The sequence below is a fragment of the Notechis scutatus genome, unplaced genomic scaffold (assembly GCF_049901735.1).
Source record: "Notechis scutatus isolate UNSWTSFEM ecotype Mainland unplaced genomic scaffold, rNotScu1.2 NSCUCTG138, whole genome shotgun sequence".
Lineage (NCBI taxonomy): Eukaryota > Metazoa > Chordata > Lepidosauria > Squamata > Elapidae > Notechis > Notechis scutatus.
The window spans coordinates 1-23985 of NW_028263016.1; the positions used below are offsets into that span (position 1 = coordinate 1).

General features: G+C 47.1%; 1 protein-coding gene across 8 annotated transcripts; it reads left to right on the top strand.

Annotated features, from left to right (window-relative positions):
- LOC148128706 (vomeronasal type-2 receptor 26-like) lies at positions 1 to 22419 on the top strand. Of its 8 annotated transcripts, none has more exons than XM_087948512.1 (7): positions 15 to 86; positions 8489 to 8710; positions 8847 to 9094; positions 9531 to 9819; positions 10909 to 11703; positions 20190 to 20316; positions 21161 to 22419. In XM_087948512.1, the coding sequence occupies exons 3-7, from the start codon at positions 8877 to 8879 to the stop codon at positions 22069 to 22071; spliced, it is 2340 nt and encodes a 779-aa protein (XP_087804638.1). In that variant the 5' UTR covers positions 15 to 86; positions 8489 to 8710; positions 8847 to 8876; the 3' UTR covers positions 22072 to 22419. The 8 variants fall into 8 exon arrangements, with proteins under 8 accessions (XP_087804637.1, XP_087804638.1, XP_087804639.1 ...); XM_087948513.1 differs by having other exon boundaries at positions 8853 to 9094; XM_087948511.1 differs by having other exon boundaries at positions 1 to 86; positions 8503 to 9094.
- The last annotated feature ends 1566 nt before the right edge of the window (positions 22420 to 23985 follow it).

Genomic DNA, 23985 nt, shown 5'->3' on the forward strand with positions numbered 1-23985 from the left:
TTACAACTGCACTGAGAAATGGAACTTAGGACCATTTTTCACAATTAATGACCTTTGCAGCATCAAATGCAGGGATCAGAATTCAGGTGCTTGGCCACAGTTTCATGTTTATAATTGCACCAACATCCCAGGGCCATTGTGATCCCCTTTTACAATCTTCTGACAAGCAAAGTCAAGGGGGAAGCCAAATTCACTTAATAACCGGGTTCCTAACTTATCAACTGCAATGATTCATTTAATGACTGTGGCAAGAAAGGCCATCAAATGGGACAAAACTCACTTGATGGATGTCTCACTTAACAACACAAATGTTGGGCTCAGTTGTGGTCGTAAGTTGAGGACTACCTGTATTGGGGACCCTTTTCTTCCGGCGAGGACCCCGTTCACACAACACGCTTGACCATGCCAGGGTCCTCGCAGCCCCCCTGAGAGAAGCCAGAGGTCCACATGGAGCCTCCTCAAGGCCGGTGAGAAACCCTGGATGACCATAGCCCCCCTCCTCCCTCCTCTGGGGTCTCCCTGAGACAAACCCAGAAGTTGGGGTGAGCTTCCTCCCCTCTGGGCCTCACCCGGCTTCGGTCAGACATGGCTGGGAACCTCCTGGAGGAGAAGAGAGTCTCATTGCACATCAACCTGGCCCTGAAAAGCCACAGCTTGAACCCGGAGCCACCCAGGATCTGGTCTGCAGGCCCTGAGAGCAGAATCTGAGGGAGGTTCAGGGGAGAACTTCCAAGCGGTGGACCTGGGATACGGGCCTTCCTCTGCTCCTCCCTGCCAGGGTGGGCCTGCCTGTCCCTTCAGTTCCCCCTCCCACTCAGCCTCCCGGTTCCCCTTCTGGGCCAAGAAGTCCATATTAATGTCTCCCCCAGTGAAGAAACATCCTCCCTGAACAACGGATGCCAATAAACCAGGAACAAAGGAGTTCCAACAGCACCTTTTTTTGGATAGAAAGTCTCAGCCCCAGAAATTGGGAAGGTCAGAGCCCCCCCCCCAAATAGAAGATCCCCACAACAGAGGAAGAGCCACCAGATCTCCAGAAATCCTGTCGCTAGAAATCAGGTTGCACCATCCACCACACTGTGGGCATCACCGCCATCTTTGTAGGGTTTCCCGGTGATAAGATGGGTGGCCAGTAAATTGGATCGATGGATGGATGGATGGGTAGATATTTAGATAGATAGATAGATAGATAGATAGATAGATAGATAGATAGATAGATAGATAGATGGGTAGATAGAGATGGGTAGATAGATATAGTTGATAGATAGAGATGGATAGATAGAGATAGGTATGGTTGATTAAATAGATATAGAGATAGATAGATAGATAGATAGATAGATAGATAGATAGATAGATAGATAGATAGATAGATAGATAGATAGATAGATAGATAGATAGATAGATAGATAGATAGATAGATAGATAGATAGATAGATAGATAGATAGATGATAGATAGATAGATAGATAGATAGATAGATAGATAGATAGATAGATAGATAGATAGATAGATAGATAGATAGATAGATAGATAGATAGATAGATAGATAGATAGATAGATAGATAGATAGATAGACAGAGAGACAGACAGATAGGGATGGATGGGTAGATATAGATAGATGATATAGATAGATAGATAGATAGATAGATAGATAGATAGATAGATAGATAGATAGAGAGAGAGAGAGAGAGAGAGAGAGGGAGGGATTTGGATGGATGGGTAGATAGAGATAGATGATAGATAGAGAAAGATAGAGATATATATGGATAGATAGATAGATAGAAATAGATAGATAGATAGATAGATAGAGATGGATGAGTAGATATAGAGTGATGATAGATAGAGATAGATAGAGATAGATAGATATGGATGGATAAATAAATACAGATAGATAGATAGATAGATAGATAGATAGATTGATAGATAGATAGATAGATAGATAGATAGATAGATAGATAGATAGATAGATACCGTGTTTCTCCAACAATAGGGCCTCCACCAATAGGCCCAGCATGATTTCTAGGCATGAGGTAAAATTAAGCACCACCCCCAAAATTTAGGCCTATGCGTTTCCCTGCCATTTCTCACATCTACACGAGGTGAAGAGAAATGGCGGGACGGGCGGGGTGGGTGGGGAGAAAACTTGCCTTTAGGAGTGCCCTGCAGGTAGCCTAGGCTAGAATACCCTGATCTACCGATAGAACATCAGCCGATAGAAGCTCCCCAAAGGCAGAGTCCCCAGCCGCTTCGGGATGAGGCGTGGCTGCCATGTCCCCTTGCCTTTAGGCAGTGTCTCTCGGGCGATGGAAGCTCCCCAAGGGCAGTCACCGGCCACTTGGATTGGCTGATAGAAGCGACCTGCCGGTGAGGGGAGTGTGCGTGGGTGCTTGCCCCGAGACCGCTTCTACCGGCCGATTGAAGTGGCTGGTGACTGCCCTTGGGGAGCTTCCATCGCCCGAAAGACACTGCCTAATGGCGAGGGGACACGGGCAGCCATGACTCGCCCCGAGGCGGCTAGGGACTCGGCCTTCGGGGGAGCTTTTGTCAGCCGATAGAAACAGCCTCGTGGAGAGGTACATGCACATGGGCCCCTCTAGGTGGGGGAGTCACCCCCGAAAAGACGGATTAGCCATTTATTCGGGGGTCAAGAAAATAAATAAGGCCTGGCCTTATTTTGTGAGAAACACGGTAGGTAGTGTTGTGTCCGGCGCAGGAAGGAAGCTCGGAGTCAATGACAAGTTCAGCTCTTTATTGTGCTCCAGTACATGCTTAGCTTTGAGGGAAAAACCTGCGGCTTTTTATTCTCAAGCCGCGCGCGACCAATGACATCATTTCAATCTCCCGCTCTTGGCTTGTCCAATCGCAGGAGATTCTTAACGGGCCAATCGGTGCGGCTCGCCGCCAATCCGGTCGCCGCGCGCTTTAGCCAATCACGGCGTGGGGTTTACAAGAATGTTAATTAACTGTACAGAACACCCTCCCTCTTGGTTTGTTCCTACGTAACGTAGTCCCGTAAGTAGGCGGGCCCATGCCTGTCTACTGGACTTGCGCAGGTCAGTTGTTCCTTGGTTTTCGACCTGCTCGGTCGGGGTTTTTGTTTCTCTTTGTCCATGGGATGGAATCATCTGGAAGGTGTTGCCTGGCCTGTTGTTGCAGCTCCCTCCCGGTCTACCCGGGTTGGTCGAGCTGCGACTTTCGCCGCTCCCGCCTGGTCTTTCCGGGCTGGTTGAGCTGGCCTGGCTGCTTCTCCCTGGTGAGGCTTCGAGTTGGCTGTTATCTGGTGAGTATTGCTGGTTATATTCTATCCTTCCTTGGCCCCCTGTATCTTCCCTCCCCCCTTGGTTTGTGTTAATGGGGTTGCCTGTGTTTGCTTGCGTGTCGGTTGTGTTTCTTGCCCTTGATCTTAATTGATCGATGTGGCGTTTCCACGCTTGTCCGTCCGTTGTCTGCAGTCTGTATGAGTGGGGGCCTGTTTGTTGGGTTATGGTTGCCGGTACCCATAGTGGGTCTCCGGTAAGGTTTTTTGCATAGATTGCATCGCCCGGTGTAAATGCCCGGTGTTTGCTCGATGAGTCTGGGGGTTTTTCCTGGGTTGTATGTGGGTGCAGTCTGTCAAGTGGGGACCTTAGTTTCCTCCCCATTAATAATTCTGCCGGGCTTTTGTTTGTTGTCGTATTTGGGGTTATATGTTGTATTAGGAGCATTTTATTTATATTTTCTTGTATGTCCCCGTGTTCGATTTTCTGGATGGTTTTTTTTGTAAATTGAACCATCCGTTCCGCCCTACCATTGGCCGCCGGATGAGCCGTCGCTGTCAGTGCGTGTCTAATGCCCCGTTCCGCTAGGAATTTTTTGAATTCCAGCGAGGTGAATTGGGGCCCGTTGTCTGACACGATGACATCCGGGAGACCGTGGGTCGCGAACAGTTTGTTGAGTACCCTGGTGACAGCTTCAGTTGCGGTGGTTTTCATGTTGCTTACCTCCAGCCAATTGGAGTAAGCGTCCACCATGACGAGGAATGTGTTTCCTCTTGTGGGACCGGCGAAGTCTATATGTATTATAGACCAAGGTCCCCTGGGGGTCTCCCATTCTAGTAGTGGTGCGGCAGGGGGGTTTGGTCTGGTCTCTTGGCAGCGTGAACACCTGGCCACCCAACCCTCAATATCCTTATCTATGCCTGGCCACCAAGCGTAGCTTCTGGCCAAGGCTTTTGTTCGTACGATGCCCGGGTGCCCTTCATGTAAAAGTTTTAATACTTTCCCTTGCAGCTTTTCTGGTACGACCACCCTGTCCCCCCATAACAAACAACCTTTCTGCAAAGACAGTTCTGTTTGCCGGTTTCTGAATGTCCTGAATGATTCGTCGTTGTCTTTTTCCGGCCACCCTTTTTCTACCCAATGCAATACCCGCACCAGACGTTTGTCTTTATTAGTTTCTCAGGCAATGTCTGACGCGGTTATGGGTAGATCGGGTAACGCCTCTATGCTGAGGGTGGTCGTTGTGGGTGCTGGGTCGTCCTCGAGGTCGGGTAATGGTGAGCGGCTCAGTGCGCCTGCATGGGTGATTGTCTTACCGGGGCGGTGTGTTAGCCGGTAGTCGTAGGCGGTGAGGAATTCGGACCACCTTGTCATCCTGGGGGATAGGATGTTCGGTGTAGCCTTATTTCCCGCCAGGATTCCTAGCAACGGCTTGTGGTCTGTGATAATTGTGAATCGGCGGCCGTAAAGGTACTCGTGGAATTTCTTTACGGCCGCAACGATGGCAAGGGCTTCCTTGTCCAGTTGGCTGTAGTTCCTTTCTGGCTTGCTAAGTGTTCTTGAGAAAAAGGCAATGGGTGCTTCTCTCCCGTCCGTTAGGGCATGGCTGAGGACGGCACCTACGCCAAAAGGTGTGGCGTCGCATGTGATGGCGAGGGGTAGAGTCTCGTTGTACTGTATGAGGATGGCATCCGAGGTTAACAGGTCTTTTGTTTTCCTGAATGCGGCGTCCTCACGTGTCCCCCAGGTCCATTTTGCCGTTTTGTCGAGGAGCCTATGCAAAGGCTCCGCCACGGTCACCTTTTGGTGTAAGAATACATTATAAAAATTGAGCAGTCCCAGAAATGCCTGTAACTCTGTTTTGTTTTTTGGATTCGGGGCTTCCTTGATGGCTTTTACTTTGTTTCCGGTCGGGTGGATGCCATGTCAGTCTAGGAGGTACCCCAGGAACTCGACTTGCTCTGTGTAAAGCTGGCATTTTTCCCTTTTCACTTTTAACCCGGCTCTCTTGAATTTCTCAAGTACCTCCCTTAGGCGACCCTCTAGTTCTTCCCGGTTGGCTGCTGATATTAGTACGTCATCGAAATAAGGAACCACCCCTTTTATTCCTTGTAGGAGTCTCTCCATGAGGCTTTGGAAAATCCCCGGGGCCACGCTGACTCCAAACTGGAGTCGGTTACAACGAAATGCCCCCCGGTGGGTGACAATAGTCTGTGCCTCGGCGGTTTCTTCGTCGACTGGCAGTTGCTGATAGGCTTGTGCCAGGTCGAGCTTCGCGAAGACTTTGCCCCCCAGTGAGTGAAGTAGATGTTGCACGACTGGGACGGGGTATGCGCTTTGTTGCAAGGTGCAATTGAGGGTGGCCTTATAGTCCCCACAGATCCTTACTGACCCGTCTGGCTTAACTGGGGTGACTATTGGGGTTTCCCACCGGGCGTGGTCAATGGGTTGCAGGACCCCCTGCTTGACGAGCTTGTCAAGCTGCTCGTCTATTTTCCCCCGTAGTGCGAAAGGCACCCGCCTCGGCTTTAGGCGTATGGGGGGGATGTTTGGGTCTAGACTGAAGGAGATAGGGGGCCCTCGGTACTTGCCTAAAGTGCCGTCAAATACTTCTTGGAAGTCCTTAGCCAGCTGCTGCTCCCAGTCGGCTTCCTCAATGTGGTTTATTCCAGTGACCTCGATGCCCAGTGGTGCGAACCATTGGAGTTCTAGGAGGCTGGGTCGGTTCCGGTCCACGATTGTCAGGGGAAGTTTTGCGGTGCGGTCCTTGAAGGTCACTTCGAACTGTCCGGTTCTGATGACGGGGATTCGGTTCCCTTGGTAGTCCTTGACTATCAATTTTTGGTTCTCCAGCCTTGCCTTGTGGATGTTAGGCACCAGCCGCTTGATTTCTTTCCAGGCGATCATGGAGAGGTAGGATCCGGAGTCCACCTCCATTCGGCAGGGCTCGCCCTCGATGCTCACTTCCACATAGACCTTTCGGGTATCGTTGGTCTCGGCGTGGCCAATTGTGAATGTCTGGTGGGTTTCCTCCCTCTGTCGGTCTTCCCCGTTTCGTCGGCCCCGGCTGTCTCTGTTCCAGCGAGTGTCGGCTTGGCGCTCTCGGTGCCTGGGGGGGGTGTTGTCTCGCCTCCGGCTGCTCAGTTCTCGGCGTTGGGGGCTGTAAGTTTTCCTAAGCCGGCAGACTCGGGCGATGTGGCCCCTCTTATTGCAATGCCGGCATGTCGCGTCGAAAAAACGGCAGTCTGCTCGGTAGTGGTTTCCCCCGCATCCTGCGTACTGAGTCCCCAATTTACGACTTCGTCGGTCTCGTCGGTCTCGTCCTGCCTGGAGCCGATGAACGTCTTCTTCTTCTCATTCGTCCGGGGTGTCCGAGGCGGAGTCCAGGTCGCCGTGGTGTGTGGTGGTTTCTCGGCGACTTGCCTCGGGGTTGTCGGTGCGGTCCCCGTTCTCTGCCTTCCGCAGTCGGGCCGCTGATTTCTTGGTGGCTTCGGCTGCGGACGCTTCTGCCAGGGCGACATCGAGACTGATGTCGCCCTTTGCCATTAGGCGGCTCTTCAATGCCTGGTCCCGGAGACCTAGGACCACGCGGTCCCGGAGGATGTCGTCTAGTTCCTGGAACTCGCACATACCCCCGAGGTCCCTCAGAGCGGCTATGAAGTCGTTGATGCTCTCGTCCTGCCGCTGGTTCCGCCGGTAGAATTCGTCTCGCCGGATGAGAATGGGTACGGTGGGAGCGTAGTGGTTTTGGAGTAATGGCGCAAGGTCGGCCCAGTCCATCACCTTCACGTCGGCGGGTTTGGCGAGGGCTTTCGCCATCTTGAACACTGCGGGCCCGCAGTGTGTCAGGAAAACGGCCCTTTACTTGTTCCCGTTTGCGTCCTTCAAGTTGCTACTCTCGAGGAACATTTGGAAACGGTCTGTGTACGATTCCCAGTCCTCGGTAGCCGGGTTGAATGGCGCGGGCGGAGTGAGGCCGGCCATCGCGTCGGTCTTTGTCTTCCTCCGGACACGTGCTTGGTGGTTCTTCCCTGGATCCCACCTTCGTCGCCAGTGTTGTGTCCGGCGCAGGAAGGAAGCTCGGAGTCAGTGACAAGTTCAGCTCTTTATTGTGCTCCAGTACATGCTTAGCTATAAGGGAAAAACCTGCGGCTTTTTATTCTCAAGCCGCGGCGGCCGCGACCAATGACATCGTTTCGAATCTCCCGCTCTTGGCTTGACCAATCACGGGAGATTCTTAACGGGCCAATCGGTGCGGCTCGCTCGGCCAATCCGGTCGCCGCGCGCTTTAGCCAATCACGGCGCGGGGTTTACAAGAATGTTAATTAACTATACAGAACAGGTAGGTAGGTAGGTAGGTAGGTAGGTAGGTAGGTAGGTAGGTAGAAAGAAAGAAAGAAAGAAAGAAAGAAAGAAAGAAAGAAAGAAAGAAAGAAAGAAAGAAAGAAAGAAAGAAAGAAAGAAGGAAAGAGAGAGAGAGAGAGAGAAAGATAGATAGACAGATTGATCGATAGTGCTAGATAGATAGATAGATAGATAGATAGATAGATAGATAGATAGATAGATAGATAGATAGATAGATAGGGATGGATAGATAGCACCTGCAGAACTTACAGTCCATTCTTTATTTAAAAAACTAAGAAAAATCAAAATAAAAAGAATCTTGGTTATAGGAACATGGTAAGATAACACAGGAATGACAAGAAAATAAAAATAAAAAATTCCATCCATTCTATAATTTTCTCCCTATGTACGCAATGATCTAGTCCACAAGTTGTCACTTTCCTGCTCCTTAATGAGCTTTAATCTCAAAATTAATATTGCTAGAAAAGATGGGAAATGAAATTTCATTTCAGGTACAAGCAATTTTAAAACCGGCTGCAATTAAGATCAATATATGGGATTATGACATAAAACAGAATTCCAAACAGGGTCTACTCTTAACCTTGGGCAGAGTTCAAGGGTGCCGATTGTCATTAGAAGACAGGCAACACTACAGTTAAATGGCATTAACTTAGAAGTGGCACCATAGCTCTGGGTGACCTTCCCCAGCAATCTCTGGAGACAAGAGGCCATGTTGAAGGACAGCAGAAGTCAATTCCCTGGGTGCTGAATTCTCTTCCCCAGCATCACTTTCTGGACCTGTCCTGACTGGGAGGAAGGACCACAACCACAACAAAACAGTGACCCCAGGGGTATATCTGTAATTTTTACTAACATGGTTTATTCCAGCCTCCCCTCTGCAGATGGAGCCCAGAAAAAGTTCAGGATCCCAAGAGGAGAAGTTGCTTCTCATTGTAATTATGACCATCTGGGCCTTTGAGACCTGTGATGCTATATCTCCAGTTTTAGACTTCGATGTAGACATCAGATTGAAGCCACATGAAAAGGATCTTCTATCAGAAAAGGATAAATTCCTTGGGTGAAGCTCTCTGGGACCAAGTTTTGGGACAGGTACAGGCTCTGCTCTTGATTGCACCTTTCTCTCCTTTGCAGATGAAACTGAGTGGTTCTCTGTTTAGATCAGGAAAGCCACTGGCACTTCTCAGAGTCTTTGAATTTTTCCAACTGTTCCTGTTGTTTGTGTTAGAAACAGGAATTGGATTGATTAATGCCATGAATGATGGACCTCCTGCTTCTGCTTCTGCTGCTGGTGGTGTCCCCATCAGTCTGTGGGAAGCTAAGAAGGAAATGCCCATTGAGTTCGGAGCACCAGGATGGGTACAATCCATGGAGCTTTTACAGGCCTGGAGACCATCTCATTGGTGTGGTCACAACTGAAACATATGTGTCACCTATAATGTGGCCTTTCAACAGCCCTCCTATACCTTCTTCTTCGTAAGTCATGCAGGGTGATGGAGTTGCACTCCCTCCATGTGCAATTCTAACACTCTCCTTCTTTTCTTCTTATTTCACTTATTTTGGTACCCCAGGACCTGTCTAATTTCCTGAATGATTTTTATTTCCATGTCTTCCCTTTTTTGCCTTACTTTGTGGAAGAGAGTAAAATCCAAATGATGGAGTTTTTAAAAAACCTGAATGAAATCCAGGTGATTTTCCTTTCTCAGTTCGTTCATGAGTTCATCACTTGAATAATGACCTTTGTTTAAGTAGTGACTGAAACAATTGTAGTTGCCTCTCTCATTTGCATAATTGATCATTGGATTTGGATCAATGTTGGCCTAAGGCTTAGTAGGTTTGTGAAGGATTATATATTTTAAAAACATTTGTTGTTGCTATTGAATATAATAACACGAATATTGTTTTTCAATAGGAAGAGTTCTGCTCTAACAGATACCCTAAAATCAATTTTTGCTATTCAAATGGTCAGCAAGAATTCCCAGCTCCTGCACAATCTCACACTTGGTTACTCCATCCATGACAACTATATAAGCACCTTCCGCACTTCAGATGCCTTGCTGGACATGCTCTCCACTGGAGAATCCAATGTCCCCAACTACGGCTGTGGGAGGAAGGAGAACCTCCTGGCTCTGATTGATACAGCTGCCAGGGACATCTCCATTCAGATGTCAATGTTTGTAGGCACCTACAAAGTCCCACAGGTTTGTGTGTTTTTCTCTATCTGGTAAGGTGAGTGGGGTGGTGGGGATGAACAACAGATCCAATATCTTCATAGAATTCAAGAGCAGCTTTTCAGAATATTAGGGAACATATCAACAATGTTTTAGTCTATTATGTTCATCTTCAAATTGACCATTAAAGGCCTGGAGAGCCATAAGGTCCCTAGAGGATATTCTACTGAATATTCTACTATTGAAAAACTATCCAGGTTTTGAGGTCCTCCATTAGCATGTTCATTTTCACATATCAATATTATCTGCCTTATCCAATTGGAATCAAGTTGGTAATAGTCCTGTCTATGTATAAAAAATATTCAGACCAAGAAGAGTATCTTTGGGATGGATAAAAGGAGTTCAGCTCCTGCCCTCATGGATAATTGTTAATTTACACAATTTCTGCTTTGTATAAATTCAGGGTATATAATTATTGGGTTAAAATTAAAGTGATGAAACAGACATATAGTCCCAAAACAGACAAAATTTCAATTAAAGACTTATTGGATTGTACAACTGTCTACGATTGACCTCACCCCTTTCCTAAGAGGTCTGTAGGGGGCGTGCCTATAAGCACCAATGTGCCTACCGTCACTGTCCTACTATTTCTTTTTATTTTTCTTATATGTATCCATTTCATGTACTCATAACTATTCTGTTAGCAGTTGTGCTCTTGTACATCTAGAGAAGAAGCTGAAAAATTGCTTCACAAAGAATTTGGGATATAGAAGCTGAGAAAGAGGTTTTAGTACTCAAAAATAGCATATAATACAGCCCTATATCTTAGATCCAGGCATTTTATCTAACATCTGCGAATTTGAATCTAATTGTTGGAATTGTATGGGTGACACAGAAATTTACATTGCATTTGTTATTGTTTTGTTTTGTTTAATATGATTTTGCATTCCATTTTTATAGACAATCTTGTTAATATTCTGTCTTAAATATTTTAAACCATGACTAAGGAACAAACTATTCTTATATATTCATCAAAACAAAATTGGGTTTGTCAATAAGTAATATTTTGGAGTTGATCTGGACCACATTATAACACAGCATTCTTCATTACTTTTTCAGATCACTGTTAAAATTCCTTCAGAGGCTCTGAGTGATAAAAGGAGATTCCCTTTTTTCCACCAGATGCTCCCCAAAGAAGGATTCCAATACCCAGCAATTGTCCAGCTGCTCCTCCATTTCAGATGGACCCTGATTGGCCTCTTTGCTTCAGACACAGAAAAGGGAGATAATTTCATGAGGACTTTCCCTCCGATGCTTGTCAGGAATGGAATTTGTGTGGTTATATCACAACGATTCACAACAACTGGACAAACAGCACCCCTCAGGGAGGCCCTTTCTAAGTGGAGACAAATCAACGTCTTTGTCCACTTCATGGAATATATTTCCATCTGGAGCAGAATTTTTCCTTTCCATGAAGCACTTATGCATTTGCCAGGACCCATTGAAGGGAAAGTCTGGATCCTCACAAATTTTGCACTGTATCCAATAACGAAGGACATACCTCTCAAATACATCCATAGTATTTTGAATTTTGGTTATCTGATTAAAAAAAGGCCAACAGATGCTGCCTTTGAACCCCATTTCTTTATGGAAGATCCGTTTCAAGATCATTATTTTCGCTGTTCCCTTTCCAAGCACGTCTTTTCTGTCAAAGGCCGCAGAAGATGCACCCAGAAAGCCCCACTGGAGACCCAGGAGAAAAGGAACAGGAAACGGATCATAAATGACCCTCATCGCTACAGTATCATTCAGACTCTGTCACAGGCCATGAATGCTGCCTATTCCTCCAGATCGAGGAGGGGAAGGAAGGAGGGAGAAAAGAGGTTGGGGGCTCCGAGGCTGCAGCCGTGGCAGGTATGGGGGGTCCCGATAGGGATCCATTCATCTGAGATCCTCTTTGAGAAGGAACCCAAAGGAGAAGGAGGGGAACATCTCAACCTTCTTGTGCTGCAAAAGGTCAAGAGATTTGCACCATCTAATTGCTCTTGTCTGATGCTCCAGAATAACAGGGAGCAGATCTGAAGTTTCTGTCTAGCCTCTGTTGGAAGAAATCTCCTTCTGGGTTCAGTTCCAAGTGGGGAAGAAAGACGCTGGAAACATGGTGACTGCTTGGAAGATGGTTTAATGGTGGACAGGAGCACATGCCTTGGTTGAGGAAAGAAGGGCTGAGATGCTGAGAGTGCAACTGTTTTATGCCCTCTGTTGGGATTTGAATTGGAGCTTGTATTCTGATCGGTTGTCAGGCTCCCATGGGGCCATGCAGGGGCAACTCTGTAGGCTGTCCTGAGTCCCAGGCTTGGTTGAGCCTTGCTGGATGATGGTGATGGCTTTGGGCAATTCCTATATAGCTTTAACTGGAGTAGGTCTTTGTTATGTAAAATAGAGTGGCCTAGGCCAGAGTAATGGTCCATTAGCAAAGGTGGGAGGGGGGCGGAGTTTCAGCCTCTCTTAGTTTCTACTTTTCTTTTTAGAGGAAATATATTCTCCCTTTTTAGTATATCCTAAAATATTTCATTTTCCTAGGAGAGGGGAGGGTTTTAACTACTCCCAACACCTCTTTCAGTCCTTGGAAGAGTCTTGAATCCTCCCTTGTCCAACTGAGAGATTTTGTAAGTTGGAGAAGCTGCTCTCATAATCTCCTCCTTGTCTTCTCTCAAGACTCAGTTTCAGGTTGCAGTCAAGTACGATTTTGAGATTGTTTTCTTAAACATGTATTTATTTACACATAACTCAAGATGGCAAATGTCTCCAACACAGCTTCCTCCTTCATCCAGTCCACTTTTAGTACGGTCAGAAACCAGCATTACAATAAATAAAAATAATAATAATGGAGAAAAATAAAAATAAACGACAGTCAATGGGCAGTTAGAGTCTGCCTAATGCTGAGTCATGTGCGAATATGTGGCAATATAAATGTCCTAAATAAATAAATACATAATTTTGCATTACAGCAGAACAGAATTTGGCCCCATTCAGAGAAACTCTTTCCTATTGATCTGATAACTGCAGTTGCACGTAAAAGAGTTCCGTATTTCCCGGATATTTTATTAGGAGAGGCGTCACAAAGTGAATCCCTGAGTCCTGATAGGAGATGCCGCATAGCAGGCTGTGAACTCACTGGTGGGATTCAAATTTTTTTACTACTGGTTCTGTGGGCATGGCTTGAATTTGTGGGTGTGGCTTGGTGGTCACGTGACCAGATGGGCATGGCTTGGTGGCCATGTGACTGAGTGGGCTTAGCCAGGTGGCCATGTGACTGGCAAACCAAATACAATTGGTCCTCACTTAATGGCCGGTTACTTAGCAAGTGTTCTAATTTATGACTGATCTCCCCAGAGCTACTTGTCCTGTTTTTGGAGTTTTGACAACCATAAACACAAACACACATGCACACACACACACTCACACACAGACACACACACAGAGAGCTTTCTAACCCTGCTATTTTTGATTCTGTAAAGATCTCCTGCTGGAGCAGGGGGTTGGACTAGATGACCTCCGAGATTCGTTGCATGCCAGCCCTAGATTGTTGTGTTGCTTCAAAGAGTCTTCTGAAGCCAGGATTTGTGTCCTTCCTTCCTCTCCTTTTTTTCTCCCTCCCTCCCTCCTTCCTTCCATGTATTTATCTATCCATCCATATATCTCATTCACTTTCTCCATTCTCCCTCTCTTTCTTTCTCTCTTTCTCTCCCTCTTTCTTTCTTGCTCTTTCTTTCTTTCTTTCTTCTCTCTCTCCCCCCGTCTCTCTCACACACACACAGACACAGAGAGTAGGGAAGAGAGAGGGGAAGATAGGGACCCGGCCGCTATCCCCACCGTCCCCCTTACCTTCTCAGGCCAGGCAAGGGAGGGGAGGGGGAGGGGCAGGGCCAGCTGCTTCAGGCAAGTTGAAGAGGCGTCGACCAAGCACGGGAGTGTAGAAGCCTGGGAATGGCAGCTCCCGGCTCAGCTGGCCTGAGGGACTCCTGCAGGCATATCGCGACAAGGGGGGGGGGGCGAGAAGACCCGGGACAACCGTGCACCCACCTGCTGGCTGGCTGGGCCGGGCTGGGCTGGAAGAGGCGCATCCGCTGGGAGAAGTAAGAAAACGTAATCTGGGAGGGCGGGCAGACAGGCAGATGTCCCAGGGCTGCTCCACGTGCGCACTGCATCAGTAGCACACACACGGCTGCACACACAGTGCGCATGTGCAACAGCCGTGGGACATCTGCCCGATCTGCGCCACAGCCACCACGTGGTAGGGAAAGCTAGGAGAGCGACTGGGACAAGCGGGCGACCCGGTTCGGGGGTGTGGCCAACCAGGGGTGACCACCGGTTCATCTGAGCTGTTGAGAACCGGTTGAATACCACCTCTGCGTGAGCTGCAGTTCGAGTGGCCCCTTGTCCTCAGGGCCCCAGTCTCAGCTCAGGCGCTCTTTCTTTGTATCAGCCCCCTGAAACTGCTCTGGGAACTCCGTTGCAGCTCTCGGAGGTTAATTCCCTTTGGACTCTTGGTAGGGTTATTCGATATAAATATCTCGTTGCTCTAAAGGCTGCTCAAATAAACATTCTTGGGAAGAGCAGCCCCATCTTGTTGCATTTCCAGATCTTTGAGACCTTGTTTGAGTTCACTAAGTGCACTAACTCATCCCCTATCCTTAAAAGCCCTTCTCTGCAGAAGCCACGGGGGCTGAGTACCAATGAGTAGTTGTGTGTTCATTTTCCCCACAACAACAATCCTGTGAGTTGAGTTGGGCTGAGAGACTGGCCCCAAATCCCCCAGCCTGCTTCATGACCAAGGCGGGACTTGAACTCACATCCTCTTGCTTTCTACTTCGGGGGCTTAACCAGTAGATCAAACTGGGTCCCTTACATACTTATCAAGCTTGGCACAATCCTTCATCCAGTGCATCATTAATGTTCTTGTATGAGATACTGTAATTTATCAAATGCTAAAATCCAGATAGTTTTCTACTGCTTTTTAGTCATACAGTTGTTTCTAGGAGAAATCAGAAATATTTTTCTGGAAAGCTGGTAATGTTTAAATAACATAAAAGTATATTTGCCTGAGAATTGTTATAAATCTTGTATAATAGCGATTTATCAACACTATTATATTAATGACAACATAGAAAAATTGATGACTTAACAACAAAATGTTGTATCTTCCCACTTTCATGACAAAGATTAAAAAAACTAAAGATTATTTGAGTACCATTTTTAAATCAGTTTTTATCCACTTAATTATCATACCATCCACCCCTCATTTAACTGGGTTTCTGATCACATCACAAAAATGTTTGTTACTCTTTCCTGAGATCGAGTTATATCAGCATAATGTATTTAGGAAATGAAATAATATGTGAGGATGACTTGCATAGAGCACATAAGTTATATCCCCCCCTTTCCCACGATCCATTTAGAAAGGGCAGTGATAGGAGGGAATGATTTTTGGGGGGTGGAGGAGAGATTCTGCCTGGGGAAGAAGCAGATAAGCGGAGGACACCTACAGCTGCATAAAAAAAGGGTCGGTGGGAGATTTGTACTTTCTGACTCCCCAAATCCTGTCAGTGCAGCATTACAGCGAAGTGGGCCTAGCTCAGGTTTCCTGTCTGGGCTTCCTGGGAGAGGATCACCCTGACAATTTTCTTCTTCAGAAATCCGTGTTTCTGATAACCAACCTGTTGTTTTCAGGGAGTTCATAAATCTCCTATTTTCTGTTGTTCAACTATATTTTGTCAAAATCTATATTGTCAAAATATGATCGACAAATTTTTGTGAACTTTTTCCCTTCACTTGTAAGATAGTGGGAACACCCATTTTCCTAATGAAGCATGTCTGTAAATTAGACAACTACAAGAGAAAGATTAAATATTGAAAAAGCGTCTGGGATAAGAAACAAAGTTTTCTGCTTTTAAAATTGCTGCATGTTCCCATTCTAGTTCCATCCTTTCCTGGAGAAGAATGAGTTTGTCAATATTTCGGACTTTGAATTGTACATGGACCCAAATGGAGAGGCAGCAGCAGATCTGTTCATTTTGGGCTTCTTCGTTCTTCCCAGGGATGATCCCAGGAGACAGACTCTGGCGTATTTTAAAAGAAACAGACTTTCTATCAGGCAAGATGTTCTTTCACGGCTAAAGTTGCTCAACAAGGTAGGAGAAAGTTTTGATGTCCTTCCTCTGTTTTCCAAAGCCTGAGGTCCCATTTCAAGAGGGCTGATGCTATTCCCCAAAGGTGGTTGACCTTCACTGAGAATTGAATCTGGGCAGGAGAAACCGGATTTTTTCCCTTAGGCTGCTTGGGAGGCTTCGATATTGGTCCATGTTGTGAACCACGTACAATTAAGGGTCTCCATCAAATGGGTGAGAAACCCACAAGGGCTGGGGAATGTGTCGCTAGTAGCTTCTGGTTGTTTGCTCCTTGTGCCCAGAAGAGCAACGAAGGCGGCAATTCTGCTGACCGAGGCCTGAATCCAGGCTTGGACCATATCGGATGGGATTGAATCGTGATTCGACGGTGGTCCTTTTGGTCCCATTAGGGGAAAGAAGCTTCCTCTCATCCTGCTGGGGGAAAAGTGTCCCCTGAAGGGGCAGCTCCATAATCTGGGAGGCTCTTAAGGAGGCCAGACCTGGCCAGAGCTCTCCATGCCTCCCTTTCATCCTTCCTGGGATGGAGCAATGGGCCTTCTGCTCCTAGGAAGCAGCTCCAAGGCTTTCAGTTCACCTGAAATTATCAAGATTGTTCTGATATCACACCTTAAAATTATGGGTGTAAGAAGAGGGGAGAAATGCGTATTAATGGGGTCATGAGAGGGAACCAACTGGTTATCACTTAATGCTGAAATCTTTTCTCAGTTCCATCCAGGGGTGGTATTCAAATTTTGTAACAACCGGTTCTGTGGGCATGGCTTAATTTGTGGGCGTGGCTTGATGGTTATGTGACCAGATGGGCATGGCCAGGTGGCCATGTGATTTGCAAACCAAATACAATTGGTCCTCGCTTAATGACCAGTTGCTTAGCAAGTGTTCTAATTTATGACTGATCTCCCCAGAGCTGCTTGACCTGTTTTTGGAGTTTTGACAACCATAAACACAAACACACAAACACACACACACTTCTAACCCCGCTATTCTTTGATTCTGTAAGGATCTCCTGCTGAAGAAGTGGGTTGGACTAGATGACCTCTGACATCCCTTGCAGGCCAGCCCTAGATTGTTGTGCTGCTTTAAAGAGTCTTCTGAAGCCAGGGTTTGTGTCCTGCCTTCCTCTCCTTCCTTTTCCATCTCCTTCCCTCCCTCCTTCCATGTATTTATCTGTCCATTCTTATATCTCATTCACTTTCTCCTCCCTCCGTCTCTTCCTTTTTTTTCCTTTCTTTGTCCCTTCCTTCCATCTCTCCCTTTGTTTGTCTATCCATTTTCCTACCTTTTGCTTCCTTTCTCTCTTTTCTTTCTCTTTTTGTTTTCTTTCTTGTCTCTCTTTTCCTCTCTCATTCCCTTTTTTTCTCTCTTTCTCCCCTCTCTGTATCACTCTGTCTCTGTCTCTCTCTGTCTCTCTCTCTCTCTCTCTGCCTCTTTCTCTGTCTTCCCCTCCTCCCCCACTTTGTGTGTGTGTGTGTGTGTGTGTGTGTGTGTGTGTAAAAGAGAGGCATGGATAAGTCTGACCTGGTCTGGTCTCTTTAAGAACCTCCCCAACTATGAACCGGACCTTTCAGGGGACACTTTTCCCCAAGCAGGGCGAAGCTTCTCTCCCAATGGGACCAAAAGTACCTCCACCCAATCATGATTCAAATTCATCTGAATTCAGGCCCTGGTCAACAGAATTCCCTTTTTTCTTTGCTAGTCTGGGCACAAGGAGCAAACAAACCTAAAGCTCTTAGTGACACATTCTCCAGCCCTTGTGGGTTTCTCACCAGTTTGAAGGAGATACTAAACCAGAGGTGGTTCACAAAATGGAGCAGTGCGAGAAGGTAAGGGTGACAGTGGGGGATAGCGAAGAGGCCAGGTCCCTATCTTCCCCTCTCTCTCCCCCACTCTGTGTGTGTGTTTGTGTAACTGTGAATGTGAATGTGTGTGTGTCTCCCTGAAAGACGCGGCATGGCCAAGCCAGCAAGCTCTCCTTGGCGCTCTTCGCTACTTCTTTCATTTCTTCTTTTTCAAATCCAGACTGGCTAAACAACGATTGCCAGACTGCGGTGGAAACGTCCATTCGGGTGACCCTCCTCTTCCTCCTCTTCCTCCTCCTCTTGCACCCGGCAGCTGTGGATGGATCAGGAGGGTGCAGTTGTGTAGGGAGATGCTCGCTCCTCAATTGAGCATCCACCCGCCCCATACTTGGTTTTGCTGTGCTTTGGCATTTGCTTGAGGAGCATCTCCCCGTGCGCATGCACCCTCCCAGCCCTGCCACAACGGCCAGTTATGAGAGGAGGAGGAGGAGGAGGAGAAGGGTCGCCCGAAGGGATGCTTCCACCGCGGCCTGGTGATCATTGTTCAGCCAGTCTGCATTCGAAAAAGAAGAAATGAAGGAAGTAGGGAAGAGCGCCAAGGAGAGCTTGCTGGCTTGGCCATGCCACGGCTTTCAGGGAGACACACACATACCGAGTGGGAGAGAGAATCAGGAAGATAGGGACCCGGCCACTTCACTATCACCCGCCGTCACCCTCACCTTCTTAGGCCAGGCGAGGGAGGGGCAGGGCCAGCCGCTTCAGCAAGGTGAAGAGGAGGCGACCAAGCACAGGCGAGTAGAAACCTGGGAACGGCATCTCCTAAAGGGCTTTGAGGTCGGATGACCTGGAGCGGCCGAGATCCGAGTGAGCATTGCACCACAGGTTCTCCTGATCGCCCACTTCTTTGGTGTTGGCTTTACGGAGCCACAGCGTGAGGTCTGGGCTGACATATGACAGCAGTGCCTTTAGCTGTGCTTGCTTGTAAGTGTCCAAATAATCTGGTGAAGACAGCGGAGGAGTCACTCAGGTAGACTGCCCCCATCCGCAGTCCTCCTCCTGCAGAAAAAGGCGATTCCCTGAGCTAAGAAGGCAAGGAGCTGCGCCTCGACTCACCCAATTCCTAGGACTACCCCAAATGGTCTCAATTCGGCACGGAGAGGGTAGCTCCCCCTGGCAGTTCCCCTTTCCCTCACTGCTCTGACTTCCTGTGGCTCGCCTCCAGCCTGAACACCAGGTTGGACCACCAGAAGGCCACGTCCCCGCTTCTCAATGGCGCTCCTGTGCTGGCCACAGAAGGACTCTCCATCTCTTTCCCCAAATTCTCCCCTCAACTTCGAAATGACGACACCTGTTGCTGACATGGGTACGACCGGGCTGCTGGTCACCTTTACCCCCCCACCCCACTTGCCTTTTGCTGCTGCCACCTGGACCCCTAACCCCAGCAGGTAAGACCAGCACCCGGTGAATCCCAGCTAAATTTCACTGTACCGGAGGACAGGTGGAGAGGCTCATGTTCTCCTGCTGCTTGGAAAGCAAGAGAGTCTTTCCCGGCACAGCAAAAGTTTGCAACTTCCCTCCAATAGGGAAATGGGTGGCTCTGGGCGGCAGAGAAGCAGCCCGCTTGAATCCTGTTTCTCTCTGCCACCCGGAGCTGTGCCGGAAAGACTCTCTTGCTCTCCCAGCAGTAGGAGAACACGAGCCTCTCCACATGTCTTCCAGTACAGCGAAATGTAGCTCGGGTCCCCACCAGTCTGCTGGATTCACTGCAGATACTGGGCCTTACCTGCTTGGGGTGAGGGCGGCGGGTGGTGGCAGCAAAAGGCAAGTGGGTTGGGGGGGTAAAGTGACAGGCAGGTGGCAGGTAGGTGACTGGGCCCAAGAGCTTGCAGAGCCTCACTCACCCAGGGAGATCAGGCAGGGCCACAGCGGAAGGCATGCAGCAATGGCTGGACTGGTGAGTGGGCAAAAGCAGGCTGCAGGCGATGCCGCACATGCACGATAAGGACTGACTGGGAGCGGAGGGGAGGGGTTGGCAGAGAGGGGCGGGGCCAGTTAGTGGTGTGATTTGCCAGTTCTCCGAACTGCGCAGAATCATAACAACTGGTTCTATAGAACTGGACAGAACCAGTACAATCCCAACACTGGTTCCATCTCTCCAGACTTTTCTATTTAATAAAGTCCTGTTTTTTTGGGAAATGTGAGATGCCAAAAGCAAAAGAGAGGAACTAAAGGAAAAATCTTCCAGAAGTTATATCTCCAACTATTTGTAATTAGTGAGAGATTTTGTATTTACTTAAGTGAAGACCAGAGGCTAATATCTAATAACTTGTCTAATATCCATTTTTACCTCCATTTTCCATGGACGGAGAGTCCTAACACATTTCCTTTGGCAATCCTATTTTTTTCTGCTCAGTCCTTTCCTCAATCTGAATGTGTGGAAAGTTGTCTTCCTGGATTTGTCAAGAGGGCTCGAGAAGGAGAGCCAGTTTGCTGTTACGACTGCGTTCCTTGTCCGGACGGGACCTTCTCCACTCAGAAAGGTGGGTGACACCAGAGTAAAAAGGGAGGCCTGGTGGAACTGGATCCATCCAGAGCATTGTCATGAAAGTGTGAATTAAACACACTTTGAAGCTGAACTGGTTTCTGGTTTATTTTCAAAATGCCTCATTTCTTATCTAAACAGAAGAGCAAAAAGACTGTGAAGGAAGGGCTGGATAGAGATAGGTGGCTGTGGCAGATTGGATAAGCTTTACTACTGCCAGAGAAAATATTTCTTCTTTTTACCTTGGATGTGTCCTTCCTTCCACATTTACTTCTCTAGGAACACCTGAGTTCCTTGAAACACGAGGAATGGTTTTAGGTCCACCTCCTGAAAGGAGGATTGCAATGCAGTCTACATGGGTTCCCTTTGAGGAACACTGAAAAGGTGTTGCTGATGTACGAGATACACAATATGGTGGCATGGATAGTTATGCCTGTATGTGTCTGCACCCGTATCACCACTGCTCCAATGGCTATTCCAAATTATTTGCAACAGTCACTTGATCTGCCAGCCACCTCTTAGGCAAGTATGACAAGAATTGCCATCTTGCATGTAAGTTTCTCTAGAAAGATTAATCGATTCATTATTTTCCTTTTAGTAATGGAGGTTCCTATCAATATTCTGAACATTACAAAGGAAATCTTTCAAGTCCAAAGCTTCCCTCAATTTCACAGCCTATATTTTTTTTAAAAAAGTGATAATACTTATTTTTTGTCTCTGGAGATATTAAGAAATCCATCCCGGAAAATGCTCCTGATAATCACTTGTTCCCAAAGAATGTACAATATAACTTGAAATGCAAAGGAAAAAGAAATATGGGGTTGGTTTTTTTTTCTTCTCAGATACAGAAAAATGCACCAAATGTCCGGATGATAAATTCCCAAATAAAAAAAGAGTCCAATGTATCCCCAAAGTTATAACCTTCCTTTCTTATGAAGAACTTCTGGGCATCATCCTGGTTTCTTTTGCCCTATTCTTGTTCCTAACCACAGGCCTTGTTTTAATCGTCTTCATTAAATACCGAGAAACTCCCCTTGTCAAAGCCAACAACCGGGACCTCTCCTATATCCTCCTGGTCTCCCTCCTGCTTTGCTTCTTGTCTCCTTCTCTCTTCATTGGTCAACCAAGGAAAGCCACCTGCCTTCTCCGACAAACGGTCTTCAGCATCATCTTCTCAGTTGCCGTTTCTTCTCTCTTGGCCAAGACCATCATGGTGGTGCTGGCTTTCCTGGCCACAAAACCAGGAAACCGAGCAAAGAAATGTTTGGGGAAGAGCTTGGCCAACTCCATCATCCTCTCTTCTTCTGGTGTCCAAGTTATCATCTGCTCCATCTGGCTGGGAGTTTCTCCCCCCTTCCCTGACTCTGACCTCCTCTCCCAACCTGAAGAGATCATCCTGCAATGCAACCAAGGGGCCGTTGTCATGTTCTACATCACCCTCAGCTACATGGGCTTCCTGGCTGCCGTCTGCTTCATGGCGGCTTTCCTGGCCAGGAATCTGCCTGGGGCCTTCAACGAAGCTAAACTGATCACCTTCAGCATGCTCGTCTTCTGCAGTGTCTGGGTGACTTTTGTGCCCACCTACCTCAGCACCAAAGGGAAACACATGGTGGCTGTGCAGGTCTTCTCCATCCTGGCCTCCAGTGCTGGCCTGCTGGGCTGCATCTTCATCCCCAAGTGCTACATTATCCTTCTGAGGCCAGAGCTGAACACAAAGGAGCATCTCACATCCAGAACAAATGTAAAAACATGAGAGATAACATCATTATGATAGTGGAAGAATTGTTCATGTTTCTTTTATTTGATTTCCATTTTGATAGTATGCAGGAGTCAAAGAAAATGATATCTATATGTTTCAAAATGGGGAATTGTTGAACGACTGGAATTCTCCCCTTTCAATAAATATTGCTAAAGAGACCGCTGTAAAATTCAGAGGAATTCAGCTGTTCAGCAACAGCTACTGAACACGATACCTTATGAAAAACTATTTACACACTTGTTCCCACTGACAGCAGCTAAACATGTGGGTGGGTGGTGAGAGAATGTGTAGGAAAAGAGGTCAGGAGGAAGCTGTGGGAACCAAACACCAGCCTGGTTGCCTGATCCTCTCTCTAAAAATGCCAGAATGATGTGAAATGCCATGCTTGACTGGCTCCCAGCTGAGGAGGGAAATCTTCATCCCTCTTATATGAGTCTTTCTTGATTTCCTGATAAAACCTCCTTTGCAGAAAGAATTCAGCAGAACAGCTGTCTGGGATTTCAGTTTGGGATTGTATATACTTCACAGCAAAAAAAAAAAAAAAAAGGAAATAAAAATATGAAGTGTGTAAAGAAATTTCCACTGTATATTTTTTTTCTTTCATCAATCAGAGAAATAAAATAGCCGTTTTCAGGCTCTTTAATTTTCCACTCTACAATTTGTACCTAAAGCATTCCTCTGCTCCTCCTCCAAGCCTGTCTCATCTGTGAAGGGCTGGAGAAGATGTCCAGAGAAAGGGGACCTTGGGACTCTTCCCAGGAGGAGGTTGCAGGGATCCTGTCTCAAGGCAGACGCATCATTGACCAGGTCACAAACCTCCAATGTTGCATAATGTTCATCCAGGTCCAAGAAGGGGCTGAATAAGTGGGGGGGACTTCTAGGTTTCTAGGAAGAGGCACCCATGGAAGCTGCTCTGCTCTCCAACCACAGAGATTGCTAATCAATTGGGAATAAATTTTTATGTCCCATAAAGGCTCCTAACTGTGAATAGGATCCCTTTGCAAATTCCATTTTAAGGAGATAAGAAAAGCTCTGGTGGATCAGAAGAAGGTCAGTCTAAGATTCACACAAATCCCTCTGGTTCTCGCACAAGCAGTAGAAGGAGGCCGAGACTTGTGGCTTTGTGCCACATGGATGAGGGGTTTATCCAGAGGTGGAATTCAGTAGGTTTTGACCAGTTGTGGAGAAACGGTAGTTGAAATTTTGAGTGGTTCGGAAAACTGGCAAATACTGCCTCTGACTGGCCTCGCCCCCATCTCTTCTCTGCCTCCCACTGAGTCCCAGCTGATCGGCTGGATTGGTTGCCCTGCACAGGAGAAAGGAGCTGGAAAGCAGGTTAGTCGGGAGAGGAAGGAATGGGCTTTTGAAGTAACTTTCTACTTCCACGCCCACAAAGCCCCGCCCACAAAGCCATGCCCACAGAACCAGTAGTAAAAAAATTTGATCCCCACCACAGCGATTATCCCACAATTTCACTTTCCTCCATCACTACCCACAACATTGGACACTCGGCCATCTCACACTCTAGGAATCTCCAATTTTAGTATCTCACATTAATCTGAGAAAATGTTTCCAAATTTCCCACCCCAAATTCAATAAGAGTTAAGGCGGGACTGGAATTCAAAAGTCTCCTGGTAATCCGCTCAAAGTCCCCCAGGAACTGGACCCTAAATGATTGTACAACTGAAATCATACACACAACCTTCTACAATGCTATTACAAATCTGGGACTGGAAAAACTGGTAACCAACAACACTAGACTAAACAACTGCCTCGATCTCATCTTCTGCAACAGTTTGAACCTAATCTACGGAATACAATCTAAAGAACCCTTTTCCAGTAGTGACCACAATATGATCGACTTTTGTCTCAACATACATCCACACAAAAATCACCACAATGATGTAA